The following is a 24,075-nucleotide window of genomic DNA, read 5'->3' as shown; positions in this document are numbered from 1 at the left end:
TTTCCCTTGTCTGGGGTACCATATCTCAGAAAAAGAAATAGAGGTCTGTGGCTCAGATAGCCCCCAGTTCTTCCCAATAGTCCGTGCTCAGGCGGTAGGCCTTCCTCGGTTCCCAGCACCATTAGCTGTGTCACCAAGATCTCTAGTTCTTAATCCAAAACCACATTGTACCTTCTCATGGCCCACCAGCAAGAGTCCTTTCACCCCTTTCCTTCAAGCAGCATCTCTCCTGCATTCTTCCAAACTGCTAAGAGACAGTTCTGCATCACTGCTACATCTTGCTTTCTGGCTTCCTAAGCTGTGTGGCAGAGGGAAGCCCAAAGCCACATGGTTCTCCCCGCCCAAGCTACGTGGTTCTTCTTGTCATGGTTGCCATGCCCAGGTTTAAATCCTAGTGCCAATCTTCCTCTGCAGCCCCATTTCTGACTCCTTTCACAATCGGTTACACCTGCCAGTATTCCTGTATTTTTTCAGCTTTTCTGAGCTGCTGTAGTAAGTCTGGGCAGACGTGGCCCTGTGGCACTCTAAGCTTTTACACAGGCTCTGTAACCTGTGTTGCCTCCCAGTTACATCTTGGGTCGAAGTCACTTCCAGCTCCCTGGCTCAAAGCATGGCCAGAGCTATTTAACATATCCATGAAACCGGTCAAAAGTTATAGTATATTAAAGGACCATTCTAGAGGTTATTTGCAAAACTGTTGCTATGCAAGACAACCCTCAGTGGCCCTGCTCCATGTGTCCCACCCATCCCCTTGTTCAGACTTGTGGGGGTGAGGACATCCCATATTTCTAGTATTTCCTGGACACCCTGAGTTCTGGAATCCATTACAAATCCTTTGTGGGGGTCTCCTGGCTGCATCCTCTTACATTATTAGTTACTCTTTTATCTTTCTTCTCTATAACTAATCAGTCACCAGATTCAGGAAAGGCTAATAGTTTTTGATCTTCTCCCCTTTTCTGGATTCCCATTACTACTACGTTAAACTCTTAATCACTTCCCACTGAGTTTACCGCAGTGTTCATCTTGCTTCCCTGTCTACCCCTTTTCATGTTGTGCATACAGTTATCTTTCTGTAACACGTATATATTATCAGACTCCCCTCCAACTTGAGATTTTGTAGTGGCGCTTCGTGGCCATTAGGATCTGGTCCAAACACCCTGACAGGAAATGGTGAAATAAGTCCCCTAAAGTTCTGTTTTTGCCAACATGACTACATTGCTGTTTTATATCACATGCAAATCCTTTTGAAAGCATCTTATCTCCCCCCCACCGCCCTTCAGATTTCTTAATGCTGCAAGCATGAACCTTTGTCTTTCTACCAGATAATCCTTCACTGCCCCACAGTCTTTTAGAATCAGGGCATATGCTTTCAACCTGTCTGTAGTTGTCTCTTGTCAGGTTTCTCCAAAGGGGTAAGTATAAGCTTTTCAAAGTAAGAATAGTATGTATGTCTTATTCACTGTTTTATCTCTGGAGCACAGGAAAATTCCCTACACACAAAAATATATGCTCAGATAAATATTTTCCAATTTAAATAAATATTCTACGGTCTTTGCTAAAATTTCCAATTATTTTCATATGGGAGAAACTCCCAGAAACTCAGTTCTTCCAAGCAATGCAGTAAAGAATTATAGATCAGAGAGTCTATTAAGGTGCAAACGGTGTGTTGGTGATATGTACTCATGGAAGAGAATGAGTTATGGGAGGGCAGAGGTGGCAAGAGTAAGAGAGCAAGAACAAGAGCAAGAGCCTTTATTCTGAGGACTTTTATAGTTGGTGGGATGGGGGAAGGGAAAGAAGTTACATTGATTGATAGGTAAAGGTGGTGTCAGCCTTCCAGGAAGGGAAGAGAGTAACCAAAGGCATTAATGGGCTTCTTCCTGTAGACATTGTGGGCCCTTTTGGGCCCTTCAGGCCTTGGGATGAAAGCACAGTTTCAAAGGCTTTCTTTCCCAGATAATGGAAAAATATGTGGAATTTTAATGACTGCTGAGTCAGTGGGTATCCTTCTTCCTCCCTGCCTGTGTTTCCCCTTTGGCTGCTCATTTTACCGTAACAATCTCACCTTTTGAAGGGAACTTGGAGATAATATTGACTGTTGTCCTGCCTATTATTTGGAATTTCCACTGTTATCAAGCCTCTTTGAAACACCTCACATAACAGGGATCTCACTACTTCCCAGGGAAGGCTGTTCTCTTATAAGACAGCTTTAATATTTATAGTCTTTTTCATGTTGAGCCAAAATCTACCTCTATAGTTCTATTGTAACTTGTCTTATTTTTGCCCCATTGAACCCCATCTGCTGTTCTTGCAGACATCATAAATAATGGAAGGTTTTTGGTCTCTATGTATCTAGCTAGTATCACAGATTTTATTTTGTATGTGGCAAAAAAAAAAAAAAAAAGGAAGACATTCAGGAGCTTCCTATTATACACCCATACCTAATGCAAGGGGTTCTTCACTGCAGTATTGCCTAATTAGACAAAAGCATTTAAACAACATATTTATCACTGAACAGTAAAATATTATGCTAATAAAAGTAGTGCACAGTAATGTGCATTATACTTCAGGGAAATATAAAATTTTGAAAAGTGGGCATTATGCTTTCCATGATGAAAGATTTAAAGTCATCCTAAAATACAATGACTTTCTGCATTTGCATTACAACACCAAACCGAATAGAAATGATTTTTTAAACAATATATAACTAAAACACTAAAATTTGGCTTCATAAACCCTGATGCTCTGGTTTGCAAAATTCAGTTATATAAGGTATGCTTTCCATAACATACTGGAAGTCATATTTGTACCTCCCTATGAAGAATATAACATCTTTTTTTTAAGTCATTATCTTAAATAATACTAAAGAATCTGGTTAACCATGTATACTTGCAGCTTAAGTATCAGTCAGTAACACATATATTGTTTAGGGTTGCAGTAAGTATGTGGTTGAGTTATCAAAGCAGAATACTAAAATTTATAGAAACCTAATTTTATTTCAAAGCCATGGAAGTCAGTTATCTATTTGAAAAATTGAATAGTGGATCTTTATTTATATTTCAAAGTAAAAGTAAGCTGTCTTTGCATATAGTGCCTTATGTTTCTGATTAATGATTTGCTATGTGAAGTGAGTGGTGAAAAATGAAAATTTTACGTTTAGTTAAAACTCTGATACATTTAAATTTTTCTGTTTTCTAGTCAGGATCGGCCTTAGGAAAAATGGTTCCTTTAGCACAAACAAATTTATAATCAGCTACCATCGTTACCTACCAACAGTAAGAGTTGGGGGGATGATAGGTCCAGGTAAATACTGAGCTTTCAAGATCATGGAGGGATAAAAGACGAGCAGGGTGTATAACACAGGAGGAGAAAAGAGAAACAGTGGGTAGACTCTATACAGCCATCAATCCCAACAAATGGTACTTTACACATGGAATTAGAGGAAATAGACAACAGTTTACTAATGGAAAAAGGGTAAGAGAGATCACTTTCCCTTTAAAGTCAAGTATGCCACTTCGTGCCAATACAGTAAGACTAGCCACAAAAGATTTAGAGTGGAGAGTTGGTAATATACATGAAAAATTAATAAAACTAGAACACAGGAATAGTGCTGAATATAGTCAGATAGGGAGCTAGTATAATTTCTCTGACTTTGAATAAAAGGTCAGGCAAATTGAAAAGCCAAGAGAGTCATGAATGTGTTATGAATGTGTTGCTAGCCAAGGCAAGTAAGGAAGATGATGTTTTCTAAGAGAATCATTTGTAAAAATGGCAAGCCCCTTCCTACAAGGGAATAATGGCTATTTTAAGCTATTGAAATCATTAAAAGGGTGAACCTCTTGACTGAAAAGTAACCACTGCAAGAATAAAATAACCAATTCTGGATCTGATTTTCTAGAAGGAAACTGTTAATGAGCTGTCCATGAATTCCTGAAAATCCAGAGACTTGAGAGCAGAAATCCAGGCTAGCCCAAAGAGAACAACTGAATGAAGTTAGGAGGCCACATGTTTCCAGTTACTGTAGGATGTATAGCTTTTTCTGGGTCATGAAATTCAGTTTAAACATTATCTTGCTGCAACATCTATCTTAGTCTTTTTAGGATGCTTTAATCAAATACCACACAATGAGTCAGCTATAGTCAACAGTTCTGGGCACTGGAAGTCCAGCATTTGTCTCCCAGAGTTCTGAGATCAGGGTGCTGACACGGTCAGGTGAGGGCCCTCTTCTGGGTTGCAGGCTGCGGACTTCTCATGGTGACCCATATGGTGAAAGAGTTTAGGAGTCTCTCTGGAATCTCTTTCATAAGACATTATCTCATTCATGAGGGCTCCACCTTCATGACTTAAACACCTCCCCAATGTTTCCATCTCTTAGGACCATTACCTTTGGGGTTAGGATTTCAACCTACAGATTTTGGGGGGAACACAAACACTCAGGCCATAACAGTGTTCTTCTAGGTAAGAATTTTACGGAAGCAGTCCTTTGAGTGAATGGGGTCCCCAGATGTGTTCCGTTTGCCTCATTTTTGGAAACTAAATCTACTCCTTTAAAATCAGGAGTTTTACATTTATATTCCAGATGTTCAGTTTCTCCTAAAAAATTAGATCCAGAAACCTAGTTCAAAATCCAGCAAGGTGATGGTTAAGCATAGTTGTTTTCTGTGGAAAGAAAATTATTTCATTAGTCTACCATGGTTTCCAACATAGCTTATATCATCTCCTGGACACTAAAGCTGTGGGTCAGTTCTCTTCTTTATTGTGCTTACACCATGTGGGTTTTTATTGTTGTTGTTGTTGTTGTTATTATAGTGGAGTATTTCTTTGTGCCTATGTCTCTATTTAGAATGGAAAAATCAAATCAACTTAAAAATATGTTCTGTATTTCATGTGTCTCAAGAAAATAGAGGATATCTATATTTTTGTTGAGGTGTAAACATTTTCTACATAATTCTTATGAAAACCTTCAACCAATTTACCATTTTTCTATTACTTTTTTAGCTTCTACAGACATTAAATCCATGTCCCATGCTGTAGACTTATTGATCCAAAATTAAAACAAAACAAAAATCCCTCTTATTTAAAGCTCATCACACAAACTTCTTAAGTGATTTGGTTTCCTAAGGCCTCAGAGGAGATGCGCATCCTGAATATGGCACCCTGAGTGGGCACCAGCAGCAAATCATCCTGGTGTACAAGAGTCGGAGTTTGGACAGTATGATTTGAACATCTGAAACCTAAACACCCTGAACAAGTTGTTGGAAACAAATAATAAACCTCTGTGAGGATAAAGATCAGGTACTAGTCTGTGATCCCTCCACTCAAACACCTAAAGTAGCTGACTATTCTGTTCTTTGGCATTTAAGTGAAAGAAAAAGAACTTCGGTGGTTTCATTTTTTTTCATTTTAGCACTTCTGAAATCAAACTTATCAGATAACCTATATATATTTAATGTGGCAGTATATTCTTTATAAATTTCTACATCAATGTTATTAAATTGATAGCATCTAATCAACAAAACAAGCAAATGAGCAAATATAGAACCAGAGACTTGGAAATAAAGAACAACTTACAGTGATCAAAGTGGAGGGGTGAGAAGGATAACAGGGCAAAGAAGGGGAAGGGGCAAGTCAAGGAGCATGAATAGAGGACTCATGGGCATGGACCATGTGGGGGGTTGACTGTGGGAGTGGGGGGAGGGGGAGAGGAGAGCATTGGGGGAAAGGTGTGACAACTGTAACTGAACAACAATTAAAAAATTGATAGCATCTAAAAAAAGAGGAAATTGGGAAATATTCATTGCCTGAGTATATACACTAAAAATAAAAAAAAAAAAGCTAAATAATTCTGGCGTAGTAGCACTTTGAGGGAAGAAACCAGTCTGGAAACGTAATCTCTGAGATCAGTTCAGTTCAGTCATGAGGCTGACCTGAATGTGTTGTCACTGGCCATGTTTTTAATTTCACACTATTTTCTGTCTTCTCCAATATACTGTCAGACTTTGAATTACCTTCCTCATGAGACTGAAATATTGGCTTAAATAAAACTTGGACAGAGACTCCATTCGCTGCTGGTGTCATCAGTCATTTGTCTGATTTGTGTGTGTGTGTGATGACTCCACTCAAGCACCTAAAGCAGCTGACTACTCTGTTTTTGGCATTTCTTTAAATGAAAAAAATATATTGTATTACTTCTAAATTTTCTGTGCCAGCATTTCAGAAATCAGAATTATCTGACAACCAATATATACACTTAATGTGGCAGCTTTCTTTTTAAATCTCTAAATAAATGGTTTTAAATTGCATATAAGTTTATATATTCACACATACATGTATGCAACTTTGTATATAAATGATATTTGAATTCTCTGATGGTTTCATCTTCGGTTTATCTAATTGAAGCTTTCGTTTTCCACCTAAGAGACCATATAGAACATATACTCCATACCTGCCTTGTGCTGTATCTGTTGCCTCTTAAGTTCATAGGACTTGGCAAGGGTTGGAAGATTACTATGTAAGTACATGTCAAGTATGTTTAAATAGGGGCTAAATTTGGCTGAATAATGATCATATTCATGAACTGATAGAAGCAATATGAGAGGCCTCACTTAATGCATGACAATTTAAATGTAGTTCTCTGGAAAATATATTAAAGAAAAATGTTAAGACCAACTAGACCACCTAGGTCACCATTGGTAGGAGCAGGATTCTATCTTAGGTCTGCTCTAAGACCATCTGACACAAAGACAACACAAAATAAAAATAAAATAAAAAAGAAGAGGAAATGTCTTTCCCTCTGTGTTTATGAAGTTATACCCTTTATAGAAAGGGAAATTGAAACAATCAATTTATATATACAGCGGTGGGCAAAAGTAGGTTTCACTTTATATGTATATGTTTCCCTTTAACTGATATGACACATGAAAACTATAACTTTCCTTTTATTCCCCATTCCCTCACCATCTCTATTATGGCCCTATAGCTGGAAATCTATTTTGACTTAACTCTATCAGAATTTATTCACTCAGCAAACATTTATTGAGAACTTTTATTGATAAGATATACCACAGGAGTTAGGGATTCAAATATGAATGAGAGAGTCCCTATTCTTAATAAATTTATGATTAAGTGGAAAAAATCAGAGGGCCAGCATTGTTAATAAAGTTTAGTGTACACAATTATAGAGCTAAGAGAGCCTTTTCTCTCCTGTACACTGTATTCCTCTGTTACCTATTGTACATTCCTACTCCTATTAAACCTCTTATAAACCATTTATTCTTAGACTAAAATAATAATTATTATCCTTATTTACATATGATGAAAATGAAGCTAAGAGATTTTGCATCCTGCCCATGGTCACACATTAATTGCAGAGCTAAGACTAGAATTTCCTGGATCTACATCCAGGATCAAACTGTTCACAGGGTTATTTGTAGTCTTGCCAGAGTGTTTTAAAAGATATAGACAGTAGATGAATAGATGACAGTTGTGATGAAAGAGATCGGTAAAGTGCCTTAATGGATGATGGAATTTTTAGGTCTCTTATAATTCACTCTTCTCAACAAATTCTGACCTATAGTTAGAATTTCTGATTTCTCCTGGGCTCTCTTGATTTTTAATCCCTAATATGTCCAAAGGTGTGAGAAGGGTGTAAGAAAAAGCAATTCATCATATTGGCCAGCAGAGATCCATATTTCCCTGGAGCAAAGCAATGAATCTTTGAGTTTCAAACATCTAGGATATTGAGTCTAAACATTCAAATTTCAGACATAAAACTAAAAGGAACTAGTAGTCCCCGGAAAATGCATTTTCAACCTTAATTCTTTCCATAATTTCATAGTAAGAAACAGTGGTGCCATAACACATCCAGGAACAGTTCAGCTTTCTCCTCTGTCCTGGGACAAGGAGGACACAGTAGGAGTGATTGACCAATTAAAGCAATATAATCTATACATGGAAGGAAGAGGAGACTGTATTTAGTGAAGGCCACTTCTAATGTGCATCTGGAATCTGTGCCAGCTCTTTAATGGACACCTTGGCAGCAGGGAAATGGCAGGAAACTATACTGCATTCCAGATGCTGCCATTTAGGTGGCCCTCTGCTACTGGCTCTGCTGACAAGCCAGTTGAACACATAGAAGCAAGGGCTATTTTTTAGGGAGCTCTGGCTTCTGCTGGCACAGCATCCTTTTTAAAATTTTTCCTACTCACTTAGAAGACTCTGATTGAGAAAGAGCTGAGGCCTTGCTAAGAGAACACTTAGCTTGCTCTGTAAGTAACACACCTGCCTTCCAAGACGTTTTCCTGTATTTGATTTGCAGCCAGCTTGAGTGACTGAGAAATTAAGTCAGAGTGGTTGTACGGATCAAAAGAAGGAAGAAGTATCTAAGAGGCCCTGTTGGAAGACATATTTTACTGTAATTTGCTACCATTTACACTCACCGGTGTAATTCTGCATTTTCTCCTAGGCATCTGAACACATCGAAACCTTTTTTTCATAATTTTTCTTTGTTTCTCTCTACTGACTTTTGAAGAATTTCTTCTTAGTTACCCTGCTTTTCACTAACTCTTTAGTCATGACATACTGCCATTAAATGCATTTGCTGTATTTTTAATTTTAATATTTATAGAAATTCTTTTTGGTTTCTTTTATAAAATTTTATTTTATTATTTCATATTTTTTCCATTGCCATTTAGTCCCCTTATATGCCCTTCCCCCAGCAATCACCACTGTTGCCCATGCACATGAGTCCTTTTTTCTTTTTGCTCAACCCTTCCCTCCCTAACCTCCCCTCTCCACCTTAGGTGTCATCCTGTGCTTTATGAGTCTGTCTTTGTTTGACTAACAAGAGTCAGTTTGTTCCTGAGATTACACATATACATGTAATCATATGGTATTTGTCTTTCCCTTACTGGCTTGTTTCACTTAGCATAATGTTCTTCATGTCCATCTATACTGTTGCAAAGAGTACATTTTTGCTTTTTTATGGCCAAGTAGTATTCTGTTATGTAAATGCCCCATAGTTGTTTTATCCACTCATTTGCTGATGGACACTTGGGCTGCTTCCACAACTTGTACTGGTAGATAACACTGCAGTGAACATAAAGGTGCTTAATGTTTTTTCGAGTTACCTTTTGGGGTTCCTTCAGCTATATTCCCAGAAGTGGAATTGCTAGGTCAAAAGGCAGATCCATTTTTAATTTTTTGAAGTATCTCCATACTGCTTTCCACAGTGGCTGCACTAATCTGCGTTCCCACCAACAGTGCAACACATTGCTCATAGCAATATTTTGTCAAAAAAAAAACAGATAAGCAAATGGGACTATATAACACTAAAAAGTTTTTGCACAGCAAAGGAAAACATCAACAAGATAAAAAGACAATCCATAGAATGGGAGAACATAACCCCTGATAACGGGTTAATATCCAAAATTTATACAAAACTTACAAAAGTCAACACCAAAAAAAAAGAAAAAAAATTAAAAATAGGGCAAAGGACCTGAATAAACATTCACCAAAGAGGACATACAGATGACCAATAGACATATGAAAATATGCTCAATGTCATTAATCATCAGAGAAATGCAAATTAAAACCACTCTGAGGTATCATCTCACACCTGTCAGATAGGTTTCTTTTCAAACCTTTCTAGTCATTCTTTACAGTTTCTACTTAACAGGGTATATATTAAGGCTTTTAAGTAGTCTTTAAATGTGACAAATGTTTAATTTGGAGACAGTCTGTGATAATTCCACTATGTGAAGTATTTAGGATTGAGTTTCTTCTGTTACTTCATTTGGTTCTTGCTTGTGGTGACCTGTTTCCTTTGCATTTGATACTTTTGTCCATGAGCTGTACATTTCCCTTAGACTTTTAATTGTGAGATCCTCTGAGATTTGAGATAAAAGTTTATTCTTCTGTGGCTCTGGGATCTTTAGATTATATTCTCAATTTGAAGGTTTTCAGACTATCAAGACAGCATGAAGTGGGTTGTAAACCTGGAGGAGGGCTAGCTTGTGATTCAAAATAGTAATTATTTTTAACCAGTGTCCTCTAGATACTTTCAAGTTTTGAAGGAGTTTTTTTGTTTGTTTGTTTGTTTTTGTTTTTTTTTTTTTGCTGTTTTCTGAATAATGGGTTATTTCTGATCCACCCTTTCCCTGAAGACAACCCTTTGGCATCTCTGATGTAAGAAGATAAATTTCCTGCTTGGAGAGTGTTGGGCTTTGGTTGCTATCTTCACACAACATGAAACCATGAACACTGAAGTTCAAAATCATCTTTCGGGGAAGAGACCTCAGAATAAATGCTGGCTGAACTGTGGTTATTTGGGTTCCTCTGTCACTAAACCTCTGCTTTGAGAAAAAAATATAAATATATATATACTTTCATATATATACACACTTTCATATATATGTATACACACATACATACACACACACACTTTCCTGGATCCTGCCACATTATTATAAATAGAAATCTTAATCAGAAAGACTCAAGGAAACAGATTTGGATTTATATACAGCTGTTATTCCAATTTATTTTTTTTGCTGAGGTAAAATGTCTCTTTATTCTTTTCTCCAGGTAATATCAGCTTTACTACCTGCACTTATGGGGATAAAAATATATAAAACTTTCATCAATAAAAAACACATAGAGATTATCTGAACACTTTGGCACTTACCATGATGCAGAGACATAAATTGACTCTCATCCATCACCTGTCAAAATATGACTGAGATGATGGCTAATTGAGAAAGACTGGGAGACTCTCTCCAAGGGCATGCCAACCACCCACTTCTCTAGATTTGTTTACAATAGTCAAGACGTGGAAATAATTTGTGTCAGTTGGCCAATTAATCCGTAAAGACAATGTGGTGTATATCTGTTCAACGGTAGATTATTCAGCCACAGCAAAGAAAAGAAATCCTGCCACTTGGGACAACATGGAAGAATCTGGAGGGCATTCTGCTAAGTGTGATAAGTCAGACAGAGAAAGATAAATCCTCATGATCTTGTTTTTATGTGGAATAAAATTTAAAAACCCTGAACTCATAGAAATAAAGAGTAGATTGGTTTTTGCCAGGGGCAGGAGATGCGGGGAGAGGGAGCTGTTAGTAAAAAGGTACACAGTTTTCAGTTTATACGATAAGTTCCTGCTGAAGCATGGCTACTATTTATTTTCCCAGAATTAATTCCAAGATTTTCTTAGTTATTCTCTCTGGTTCTTTAATGTAAATTACATAGTTATAGGTGATACTGCAACATTATGAATTCTGAAGTGAATGTGGGAAATGGCTTCACTTTATATATTATTAATTCTAAAAACAATTAGATTCTAACTATCTTGACTGATTATTTTGTGCCTATTGAGTTGTAAAAATTGGGTACATTTGCTCTCAAACAAGTATGTGGGTTATCTGCTATTATTCTTAGTAACATTAAAAAGAGATTTTTATGACTACAATATTATGTTCAAGAATAATGAAAATGTGTTATAGAATTGGCAAAAAGCCAGAAGGAGCTTTATTTCAGTGTGATGCTTACGTGCCACCATTACATGTGCTGCTGTTACGAATGTGTCACTAGAGTCTCTTGATTTATACATGATCGAACCTGAAGGTCATCTTCAAAGATTAAGTGTTTGAAAAACTCAATTTCAGCCTTGGTAGTTGCAGAAAAGCCCTTCATAAACCTTTCCACTCCCACTTCTTTTTATCTGGTTATGCCTGATTAAGAACTTAAGCTTATTCACTCATTGCTCCAAGGAAGCTCTCAAAAGCTCTTTGGGTGGGAAAGGTGCCTCTTATCTTTGGTCATGTGGCATCCTGATATCATATCTGTTATAACATTTTTCACAATGAAACCTTATGATTATCTATCTCTCCTGCTAACTGAGCATTTCTGGATAGAAAACTAGCATTTTTAGCAGAATTCAGTCACATAATAGGAGTTTAATTGAATCATGTTTAAACAACAAAATAGCTGCAATGGTATTTAGGGTTTCCTAGAGAGTCTTTTCACTATTCAAAAAGCTTGAAAGGGTAACTTACTGTTTTAGCCTTTCAATAAGTAGCAGAAAGAAGAATACACATCGGCCCATCCTCACACAATACTGGTTGCTCCTTGCACTGACTTCTCTGGGCCAGTGAAACACATTTATTGGAAACTGTTAGAAATAACTAGAGAGAATCTAATCCACTGGTCCCTATCATTTAATGAGTAAGTCTTTGTTTTCTTCACTCCCAGTGGACCTTAAATTAGATAGAATTTTTCTTTCAGTATAATGGACATCTTTTTTCCCCCATTCACTATGCATTCCTCCTTCTTCTGGGAAGAGCATCCTGTTGCTCTTAGGAAGCTATCCATCTTCTATTCTCAATTATTTTCCTGATTCTAGAGCAAAGGAAAGGATTCAGGTCTCTCACCTCTTTCTAAATATAGATCTCTGTGCCTCTTTTATATAACTTACTTGCCTTAGAAGAATGCATATATATATATGTATATATATGTTTGGTTCTTCACCTCTCCCTCAATTAGAATGCGAATTTAAGAAAGGAGTAGTGGGATCTACATACTTACTATCTTCTCTCCATCCTTCTATTTCTACCCATGTTCTTGCTCATCATGTTTATAATATCAAGTCATAAGTGAATGGTGACCAAAAGATGACTGGAAATGTTACGGGGAATTTAAAGCAATGTCTGGCTCTTTTAGATCTTATGACTTGGATTATGTGAATGTGATAAGGTACATTATCTATATAAAGAAGTCGCCAGTGCCTTGGCCAGGTTGGATCTATTGCTTGGAGCATTCTTCTGTACACCAAAATGTTGTGGGTTCGATTCTCACCTTGAATGTGGGTTCAATCCCCAGTTGGGGCACATATGGGAAAATGTTTTTCTCTCACATCCATGTTTCTCTCTCTCCGCCCCTTTCTTACTAAAATTAATAAACATATCCTAGGTGAGGAATTAAAAAGGAAGAAGCCCACAGTTCCATCATCAGCAGTGTTCTAAGTTCTGTAAATTGTATGTGTAATCAAAATTTTGGCCTATTTGCATAGAAATCATACTTTTCCAATTAAGAAATATTCAAGTGGTTATATTATGCTAATTTAGTTTAAGAATGCCTTTTCATCTATGAAATTTTAGACTCCATTTAAAAAAAGAAAAACTGGAGATAACCTCTTTGATAGTAGAATTTTAATTGGAAATGTTAGGATTTCAGCACAAGAATCTGTGTTCTGAATTTCTGTTCAGATGTGTTTATATGGGTAACCTTTCTCAGGCTTGCTTTCTTCTTTAGCATCCTTCCCTCAGGAACCTAAAAACTAACATGAAATAATCAGTTCACTAAAGTAGGCACTCTGCTCCAAGTTTTGGCAAAGTGCATGCTGCCTCTTTTTCTTCTGTGGTACCTACAAAGAAAAAAAAAAGTAGTTTACCAAAGTCAGACCCTCTGGCAAAAGTCTTTCTTACTTCCAGATAATGATTCTAAATTGGAAGGAAGAAAAAAGGTAAAACACCAACATCTTGTTAAAAGTTTTTAAAAGTTTCTACAAGTTATGAAAGTGAAAAGAAAAACAATTACACTGAAATACAGAACTGGCTTGGTAAAACAACTTGCAGAGCTCTCACGGTTACTACTTCAGGGCTCTAAATTGTTCTTCTCATCAAATGGAATTTCTCTGGAAATGCTCCATAAGTTGCCCAGGTGATGACAACAACAAAAGACTTACTCGTAAAGGTTTTATTTACAGCTATATTTTGAGCAGAGCTTAGGAGGAGAGAGATAGTCCAAGGTGGAAATGAAAAATCTGTAGACTTAAGAAACAAGGAGAAAAGAATTATTTTGCAGCACTAAATATTTCATATGAATTTGGAATCTGAGCAATAGTAACTTGGGAATAGACCATTACTAGCTGATTTCTGGTTAGAAATAGCAAACAGTTTTCATGAAAAATGGAAATATTTTATATTACATGTGTCTTTCAGAACTAACATGTCTTTGATATCTAGAAGTTAAACATTTTAATTTTAAACACTGATACATAAATCTACCAGTGACATACTAAGATGAAAGGCAGAAATTGGTTGTACATTTTCAATTCAAGATTTAAATGAAAGTTTCAAATTATGCAATTAGAGGTCATCTATTCAAATTTAATGACCACTGCAGAAACATGCAATCTTTCTATTCATAGAGTGTTTAATGAGTAAAGGTAGATGCGGAGAGGGGAGAAATATCTGCACAAATATTAAGACTGCAGAAATTAGAATCTCATAATGAAGGCCAGAGTTAATTTCTCCTATGAGTGTTGTTACCACTCTATACTCCTTGAGTCATACGTTAAATGTCCCCACAAGGACACGATTAGTTTGTGAAATACCTCCTGGAACTATTAAGCCACTGGAAATGAGTACAGTGATGTTACAGCATTGAGAACAGAGACACCCTTTGGTATTCCCCAAAGTGTGTTCTGGAAAACACTAATACAGACATATGCCCTCGGGTTGGGGGGAAGTAAGGCATGTTCAGCTAAGTTTGGAAGGCAGGACATGCCATCCTTCTCAGACAGTCACTGTGTACATTAATACAAAGAGGCATGGAAAATAGCTTATTAAAGGAAAAATTTCACTTTGTTACCTGTGTATTTCTCAAACTTGGATGAAATTGAAGCTCCCTTCTTTTTTAAGTAACACCTGTTAACATCAAACAGAGCTAGTGAGGTAGACACATCTTTGGGGAAGTACTAATATAAGGCAATGTTATGATTGGAATGATGTGAAGCTAGTAAAGCTAATAGATGGATTATGTATTTCAGTCACTGGAATGGAATATCCTTTTTTAATTAATAAACTGAATTCCAACATTTTAGTTGATATATAAGGTTCTGAGAGTTCCATTGGCATGAGGTGGATTCTCAGAGGCTGTTACCATTCAACACCCACACAAGAGCATTGTGGTTTGTCTGTGAAACTGAGGATTGGATGCAGAAATATGGTGACTGAAGAAATTAAGGACTGGCTCATTTTAAGACCTTACTGGATGAACTGTTCAAGTGCAAGTCCTTATCGTTTCTCAGTGGAGCGTTTGCAGCATTGCCCTGCAAAACATTCCCCACACTCATACCAGAGTAATGTCTAAATTGCAAATTGGACCCTGTAGCTCATATTCCTAATGTCTTTCAATGACTCCATATCATTTTTTTGATAAAATTTTTAAATATTCTAGAATTTATCATATCCATGATCTCATTCTTTTCCAAAATTAGGTTGTAGAAAATGTGCATTTATCCAGATATTTTGACTTGCTGGATTCACCCTTCTAGCGGGACCTGACTGTGCATCAATCCTGTGCCATTGAATGCAGGCAATTTCCTCAGAGCAGATGTCCATATTATTTTTACATTCCCATCCATTTCAAACATTGGGAATTGGTGACCCTGTTATTTCAGGCAATGTGTTAATTTTTAGAAAGAGGGCTGTTGTGGTTACTCTTGTGAAGAAATTTGCTGGGCCTGCTAAAATTTAATAGAAAACAAACTAAGAATTACTGCACAGTAATGCCACTGACTTGTAATGTGACAGGGAGAAAAACCTATAGAGGGAGAAAATGACACAGCTGAAAGGACTTTGTGACTAAAGAAAATATAATGGGTACTTAATGAGTGAACCACATTAATGTGATAAGGTTCATATAAGAAACTGCCTGAGTGTTGTGATTATTCCCAGGATGGGGATTATTGAACACTGTCAGCATTCTACACAAGATAAAAACAGCCTGTTCATTTAAACTTTCTGGGAAAAATGTGAGGGAGAGAACATACTTCTGTCCCATCATTTTTCAGGCAACATTTGCCGTTTGAGGACAACTCACAAGGTGTTCATTCTGTTATTTCTCCCTCCTGGCATAACAATTCACCACTATAATCTGCCTTTTTATTAGTTCAGATAGCATCCATTTATGTAACTCTCTAGGCTTAATAAAGTGACATAATACACAGCCTTAAGCAAATGGCTGCACCATCCATCAATTTAGTGACTCAGGAGATGAAGCCATTACATATGAAATAGAACCATTGTTCGGCATTTCCACCAGCAGCATTGCTTCTTGCAGGGTTCCCATATATCCTGATATGAAAAGGCTGAAGGCTTAAGTAGTCCTGATGTGAGCCACTTTGCACTGTGTACACTTAATCCCTTCTTGAGCAGCCTAGTCTTCTGAGAAATACATAAATAGATGGAAGACACTGTAGGTTTGTGCCTTTTCATTTCAAGAAGACTGCCTCTTTCTTGTTTCTATTTTGTGTCGATATTCAGAAGCTGTAAAAAGAAGAGTAGAAATAAAAGCAGGTGGAAATGAAGGTGTTACAATTGAGTTATGGAGCATGGGAGCCTTAGCTTTCCACGTGCATCATTCATTATACAGCCAAATACCAATATAAGTAGTGCTTTTAATGCTTTTAAATGTTGCCAAATGTTTCTGTTGACTAACATTCCCAAGGGACCCATATAACTCTTTCAGGTCACTCAGGTATTGCTTTCTAAATTACCATGGTGGTGAATTCAATTACTACTGTACTTCTTCAGTGGCCTAAAAGAATAAATGGCCTTCCTAAAATATTTCTTTTATCTTTGGAAAGGTCTAGAGTGTTAAAGAGTCAGATAGGACCTTAGAGAGTATCTGATGCAGAATTTGATAAACTTGTCCGATGAAAAGACTTTCCTGAGAACTTACTTTAAAAATACAGATTCTCAGGCAACTTCCCTGGATTCTCTGTTACTGTAAGTTTGACATGAAGCCCAAGAATCTACATTTTGATTCCAGATGAAGTGGGATCAGACAGGTTTAGGAATAGCTAAATTAGTTCCACTTTTTTTGGTTTATGGATGAGGAAGCAGATGCTCTGATAGATTAAGTAATTAATTCATCTAAATTGCGCTGCAAAAATTTTTGAGATTAGTTTAGGAAAAAATTCTGATGGGATCCTTTATGCATCCCATGGCTGGGAATGGGAGAGTGTGTGCTCTAAGAATTTAAACCTTCTGTATTGAATAGAACAATGCCATTTCAAAGATTGTGGGGAAAGTTGACAGGGGATACTGTTTTGTATACAACAACGGTTCTTAACAAGGGATGAGTTTGCTCTCAGGTGATGTTTGGCAATGTCTGCAGATGTACTTTTGGTGTCACAACTGAGGTTAGGTGCTCCTGGTATACAGTGCACAGAGGTGGGATGCTGCTACACACCCTGCAGTGCAGAGGACAGTCACCCACGACAAAGAATGACCTAGACCAAATGTCAGGAGTGCACAGGTCAGGAAATTCTGATATTCACTCAATCCCTTCTTAACCATCACCTCCTTGTGAGATACTGCATATCTCATATGTGGGCACATTTGAGAAGTAGGACACACTTTGTTATTTTCTTCCTGAAGTTATGTAAACAGCTTATATCAAAGCTAAGCAGGTCAGTGTTAGGCTATACTTAGATTGGATGAAGTTGATTTTTTCCCCTTAGAACCATACAGTAAATACTTTTAGGATTCCTTCCCCTTCCACTTAAGTATCTACACCTACCTAATCCTGGAGGACCTTGATGGTGTTTGCTGTGAACTTGCTGTAGTTTCTACTTAGTTTATCCAACCTCTAATTCCCTGGAGGTAGCTACAAGCTACGGTGTCAATGCTGCTGATTTTTAACAGAACCTGAGACAGAGTTTTTGGCCAAATCTTAGCCCAGAGGTTAAGTGAATGGAATGTTCAGTTTACTTAGAGTAACTCTTTTTCTTAATCAGTCTGATTTTATTTTCTAATATTTATAATTCTGTCTCCTTTCCGTGTCTTTTGCCAGTACTTAATTCAGATCCTCCTCATCTTTTTCATGAACATTTGAAGCAAACACTTAGCTGACCTACTAACTTTTATGCCACTTTTGTTGTCTTCCTACCCATTCTCCACCGACCAACTATCTTTGTAAAGTGCTTGTCCTCCCATATTTTTCCCCACCGCAGACATTTCCTGATTTAATCGATTGATAATGTCTCCTTATCTATAAGAGTGTTTCTCAAACTTGGATTACATATGGTACATTTTTAAGGGGAAAACAAATTATTTCCTAACACTTTTACCATTTTAAGTTATTATATTATAAAATCACTTACATATGTGTGAACATAAAAAATTCATTCTATTTATGTTTAATACAACTATGAAACCAAAACATATTTTCAAATGAAAAATGCACCAAACTGTGCAACAAAGAAAACTCAAATATGCAGTATTAATTCAATATGACAGTTCATACTGTCTTGAAACTGTAACACTGACTTGCAGTGGCATACATATAGTGAACGTGGCATGACTTCATTTGTCTAATTCTTCATTTGGTCTCTGTCATGGACACATAATGTAAATATAAAAGCTTCCTCCATTCTTCTCACAGCCCCAGGGCAAGGGAATGTTATGCACTAAGTACAACAAAAATGCAGGACAAAAATAAAAACAGGCACTAGAAACTAATAAGCTACATGGTCCAGATCTCACATTATTTCATTATATTTTTTATATATATAATGAAAGTAAAAACAAAATTAAGAATTCTTCTTCTTAACTCACAGGAAAGGCTGCATTTGAGTGGTGTTTTCTCAAAAATGAGAAAAGCTGACCTATAGAATTGAGTCCAAATGCCATGGCAAGGCATATAGAGTCCTAATGCACTGTCCTTTCCTTGTCCCTCCAGGCTCATCCTTGGGCATTTGCTGCTTCGACACCTACAACCACCAGTGTTAGTGACCTCACCGGATGGCCTGCCCCATTCTAAAACTCAGTCCTCTGAGTTTTTGCTTGTGTTACATCATCTACATATATTCTCCCAGTTTTGTGTTTTCTGTTTCTTAATTATCCTTCAGAGTCCAGCCTAGCTTCATGTCCTCTAAAAGCATTACTGGAGCTCCAGGTTGAAATGTACCTGGTACTCTGTGGACTATGGGCATGCTATGCCCATCTCTAGCCCATCTTCTCCCTTAGGAAAGGGGATCCATTCCTTTCCTCATTCTATCAAGCTTCTCAAGAGCAGGCATGGTACTGGTGGCAGCCAGCCCAGGCCCTGATGCATAGCAGTCATTCAATAAATATAGAGTAAATTGAACCGAACCATTTTCAAATAAAAAGCCATATCTGGCAACCACACTGGGTGATTTTTTATTGTTTTGTTTGTTTGTTTCCAGTACTCAGAATTGAATATACTTTAAGAAAACATGACCCAATTGACAAGTGCACTGGATTTAGATTCAAAGGACTTGAATCCCCGTCTTGTCCTGTAATCTGTCTTTCTATATAAAGTGCAGATACATAATTCTCATTTCATACCACTTTTGCAGATGTGTGAAATTCTGACATGTATTCAGTAAATATTACTTTTCTTTCTGTTACTGCTTTACTTTCTGTATTATTGCTTTACTTCTTTACTTTTATGGCCTTTAGTGATTTGAAATTATTATTGTTACCAGTGAAGCTTCATATCTATAAACCTCCTTATTACAGTTAGATTGAGGTCTAGTAGTAGTAGTTTTTCCTGAAATGAGCTTCAAAATTACCATACAAATAGATGACACAATCAGTCTTTCCTTTTCATCCCTATACGTTACTCCACTTCCTTGAACTGTTTATATTTATTCAGTGCATATTTCTTTTATTTTATTACCACAGGCATGAGAGGACCTTTACTTTGTTCTTATTACTTAGAGATATCTCTCTTCTGCTGTCTTTTTGTAGTCTGTTTTCATCAGAAAGCATCACATTAGGAAATTGTGGCCGATACCGGCCAGCAGTATCTATCCCTGGTGTGGATGCTCGTCAAAACACAAGAAAAACATACGCAGAGACAACCAGGTCCTGTGGGGAAATAGGGACAGAACGGCCACTCTCTCTAGTGGAGAGCATCCCGTATCCATTCCCAAGCAGATTTTTATTGAGAATACAGACTTAGTTTGAGGATTCACAGTTTGGCAGAAAAGATCAAAAGAAGTAGGTGACTTACAAAGGTGCAGACAGAACCCCTGCTGTGATTCTGGGCAGAGTTTGGAGTTTTATCACTATAGGACCTAAAAGGCTAGTCTCGTTTCCTGCTTGTGCCTTCATATTCTAATTTAATAGCATCCTCCAGCAAACAGATCTCACAGGATCTTGCATATTCTATGACCCAGGCTTGATTACCCCGGGGTCCCACCGTCTCTGGCCTGGGCTGCACCGCCCCTGCTATTTCCGCAGGCCTGAGTTAACAGAGAAGACAAAGGCAGCCAGGAGACTTGTTTTTCTCACATCTAAGAACAAGGACTCAGGCTTTGACAAAGCCGAGGGGGCAAGGGTTGATGTCCATCACCCCTTCATTTACACAGCCCCGAGTCTCTTCCCAGAGGCCTCTTTGTGATCATGCCTGTCTTAGGCAATTCCCTCCGTGGGAAATCTTACTTGTCATTGGCTACCTGATCAAGCTTAGGAGGTCAGGCACAGAACAGGCAGCATTCATGCCAGGGAAATAAGTTTTGTCTCCTTAGTGGCTCCTGGTCCGGAGGTCTCTCACTCAGCCTAAGTCATGGGGGGTTATAGCTTCCTGAGACCAGGCAGGGTGGCCCCCAATAGGAAATATTTTTTTACCTGCATTTTTTTAGTGAATTTTTCCTTTTCATGCTTCCGTATGGCTATTACAACCTGTTGCTTCAGTTCTTTCAGTAATAGGCTTAGGGCTTTCTAATAACACAAAAATTATTGTTGAAGTAAGTTATGTGGAGTTTAGCAATGTGGACTGTTTTACTGGTGGGTTCTAACCGGTGGGTTCCTAGCTCATAGGTGTGTGTTATAAATTAAAGTATGAGGTAGGTATAAAAGCAACAGAGACAGATGTAGCTAGTGCTGACAAAGAAAAACAGAACAAAAAAAGAATGAAAAGCCTGTATTTTGATTATTATACAATGAAATGGCAACTACAAATGACAGAAAGCATTGTTAAAGGCAAATTCTAAGTAATGGGCATTTATTGTTACAAGAAAATTCAGACTAGATAGAAAAGAAAAGATGCTCAGATATGGGAATAGCCAAAGGATGAACTAAGCTATGAAAGGATGTGATCAGTTTCAACTTAACATTTTGAGGATAGGCATAATGAAATCAATTTGTCATAAAGCAGCGGACATGAGTCAATGACCTAGAAGAGATCCCTGTTATCACACATCAGTCTCTGGCTATGTGTCATCCTAAAGACTGAAGCGACGTGTGGAACGAGTGTGTTTGTATTGGTTAAGGCTGCACCTGCTGTACACTGACCCATTTCGCCTTCAACCCACCCTCTGAATTCAGTACAACTTTAAAATCTTGGCATCTTCTGGTGGAGAGATTCGTGATTAACAGGAAAAACTCTGAATATTTGGAACCTCAGAAGAAATAACGTTTGTGGTTTTTTGTTTCATTTTGTTCTGTTTTTGCTCTGTTGGTCATAATCACGAAGAGTACCATTTTACCATCTGGTGGGAAATAAAAGAGAACCTTAGGGTCTTGTTTTCTAAGTTGGGAGTAAAATCATTTGAGTTGGCAAATCGTGGTGAACAGTCATAAGTTTACAGGAACTGACCTCAGGCCCTTTTGTATCTATGTTGCTTGCATGTGGGCTATAGTTAACATATGTCATTGCTAGAGACAGAGCACTTTCTGACAGCTTGCACAAAGAAGAGACACTGACAGATCTTCTCCATTCGTTTTTGCTTCTAGATCTCTCTCTCTCTCTATGAATCTTTAAAGAGATATAACTATCTGTTTACAAATAAAATTACTAGGGCTATTATAACATGTACATTGACTTTACAGTTTTTAACTGGTTCTCAGTGTTTAACTTTTCATGAAGATACCAAATTTATTTATATTTTTCATTGATTCAGAAAAGTTGTTTCCATGCTTTGTGTCCATGACTGTTTATGCAAACTTAGATCCCTTGCTCTGGAAGACCTTACAGTCTACTGGAGGAGAATATAAAGATAATTCCTAAAAAGAATGACAAGGCAAGCCACAGGCTGGGAGAACATATTTGCAAAAGACATACCTGCTCAAAGACTGCTATGTAGTTCATTGATTATAACAAATGCACTCCTCTGGTACAGGAGGGTAAAGCTATGCGTATGTGAAGTCAGGGTGCACATGGGGACTCTCTGTACTTTCCACTCAGTTATGCTGAGAACCCAAAACTGCTCTACAAAATAAACATTTAAAAAATAATGAAGCCCTGGCAGGGCCGCTCAGTTGGTTGGAGCATTGTCCCGCACACGGAAAGGTTGTAGTCTGATCCCTGGTTGCAGTATGTACAGGAGGCAGCCCACCCCGCTCCTCTCTCACATCTGTGTTCCTCTCTCTCCCTGCCCCCTTCCTTTTTCTTTAAAAACAATAAGCATATCCTAGGGTGAGGATTAAAATAATAATAATAATTTAAAAAAAATAATAATGCAGTGTATCATTCTGTGTAAGAAGAGAGAGGATTTTAAGAAGAGTAGTAGTCTAGAAAAGAGGAGGCTTATCTAGCCTAAAGAAGTTTTGGAGAAAAATTCACAGAAGCCATGACTTTAGACAGGGATTTAAGGGACAGGTAGAATTTTACTTGTGGGTAGGTGCAGGGCAAGAAAAATTTTAGGTACAGAAGGAAGGAATAGAAGAAAGGGATTAGTAGGAAGGAAGAAAAGGAGGAGGGAAGGAGGCAGAGTATGACAATCTGTGAATGCTTTGTAATTCTGACTGAAGTTAGGATTTATTGAGACATAGGCATACCATTGGACTAGTGGGACAAGTTGGGGATGTTAGCCACTTTATCAGCCATGCTGGAGTTTCTCTCTGGAGCAAGCCATTGGCTATTTGCAAAGAATAGAAAAGCTAACATGTATTATGTGCATGCTTTTGTGGTTATTTTTGTTATGGATTATCACATATAATCCTCACTACACCCCTTGGAGTTAAACATTATTGTCTTAGTTTGCCGCTGAAGAAACTAAGGCGAAGAGAGGTTGAATAACTGCCCTAGTACACAGGGGCAGAGCTGAGCCTCAAATGCAGACATCATGATATCAAAACCCAGATGCTTGGCCATGCTTGGAGAGGTAGTGTGGGAAAAACGTTCAAGGAGGGAGGAAAAGAATGCACATCAGATTTCATTGCTCATCCTTTGTCTTTTCAGGTCTCTCTACAAGGAAATTGACCAGTATCTGCAATCAACTGCAATCTTGTCACACCTTCATGATGTTGCCGTTGACTAGAAATATACTAAGAAGTCTCAAGAATCAAAGCATTCAGCAAATTAGGGCAAAACACAGCCATGGAAACCACTCCCCAGATTTTCATGACCAATATGGTAATACTATACTAGTCAGTGGAACCACTTTCTGTGCTGTTGCATGGTTATTTACAAACACACAGATTGGAATAGAATGGAATCTGTCCCCTGTTGGCAGAGTCACCCCCCAAAAGTGGAAGGATCAGTAACTATCACTGTTTGTAATACAGAATTGTTTCAAAATCAATCTGTCATTTAAGCACTCCACTGCTCATGTAACTATGACATAATTTAAAAATTAAAATACATTTGAAACTTCTAAAAACTCATTGAAAGTGATCATTATAATGTCTGGAAACAACACTTTAAGAGTGGGTATAAATCACAGAAAATTATGAGTAACAGATATGTGAAAATAGAATTAATATAGCATGTGTTCTGCTGGTTTAATGATTTATACTAGGTATCCTTCAGTAGATGTACACACATGTACTTTATTAATTAATCATCTGGTGGTTCCTATTGAATCTTCCTTAAAACATATTCATGATCTGACAATTATTCACATCTTTCATCTTTTTCTTCCTGATCTGAACCACCATCTCTCACTGGGATTAGTATAAAAACTTTCTAGCTGGTCTCCTTGCTTCCATACTTAATGTCCCCCCACGCCTGCCTCATCTACACTGCCACACACAGTCTTTCTAAGCACAGCAGCACAGTAACCAGAATGATAATTAAAATATTAGTGTAGTGATATCACTC

General features: G+C 37.5%; 2 protein-coding genes across 2 annotated transcripts in view; both read left to right on the top strand.

Moving 5' to 3' along the window:
* The window catches only part of GABRA4 (gamma-aminobutyric acid type A receptor subunit alpha4), a 184,793-nt gene extending 161,508 nt beyond the window's left edge, over positions 1-23,285 (top strand). Inside the window, exon 9 of the mRNA XM_045834609.1 lies at positions 23,215-23,285. Coding sequence (XP_045690565.1) covers positions 23,215-23,235 — 21 coding nt within the window. The 3' untranslated portion in view covers positions 23,236-23,285. The remainder of the gene's footprint in view (positions 1-23,214) is intronic.
* Positions 23,274-23,519, top strand: LOC123815903 (cytochrome c oxidase subunit 7B2, mitochondrial). The gene has a single exon (XM_045834610.1). The coding sequence runs from the start codon at positions 23,274-23,276 to the stop codon at positions 23,517-23,519; it is 246 nt and encodes an 81-aa protein (XP_045690566.1).
* The last annotated feature ends 556 nt before the right edge of the window (positions 23,520-24,075 follow it).

The sequence above is a fragment of the Phyllostomus hastatus genome, unplaced genomic scaffold (assembly GCF_019186645.2).
Source record: "Phyllostomus hastatus isolate PE091 unplaced genomic scaffold, TTU_PhHast_1.1 phas_contig_196, whole genome shotgun sequence".
NCBI classification, from domain to species: domain Eukaryota; kingdom Metazoa; phylum Chordata; class Mammalia; order Chiroptera; family Phyllostomidae; genus Phyllostomus; species Phyllostomus hastatus.
This window is presented reverse-complemented; position numbering and strand designations above follow the sequence as displayed.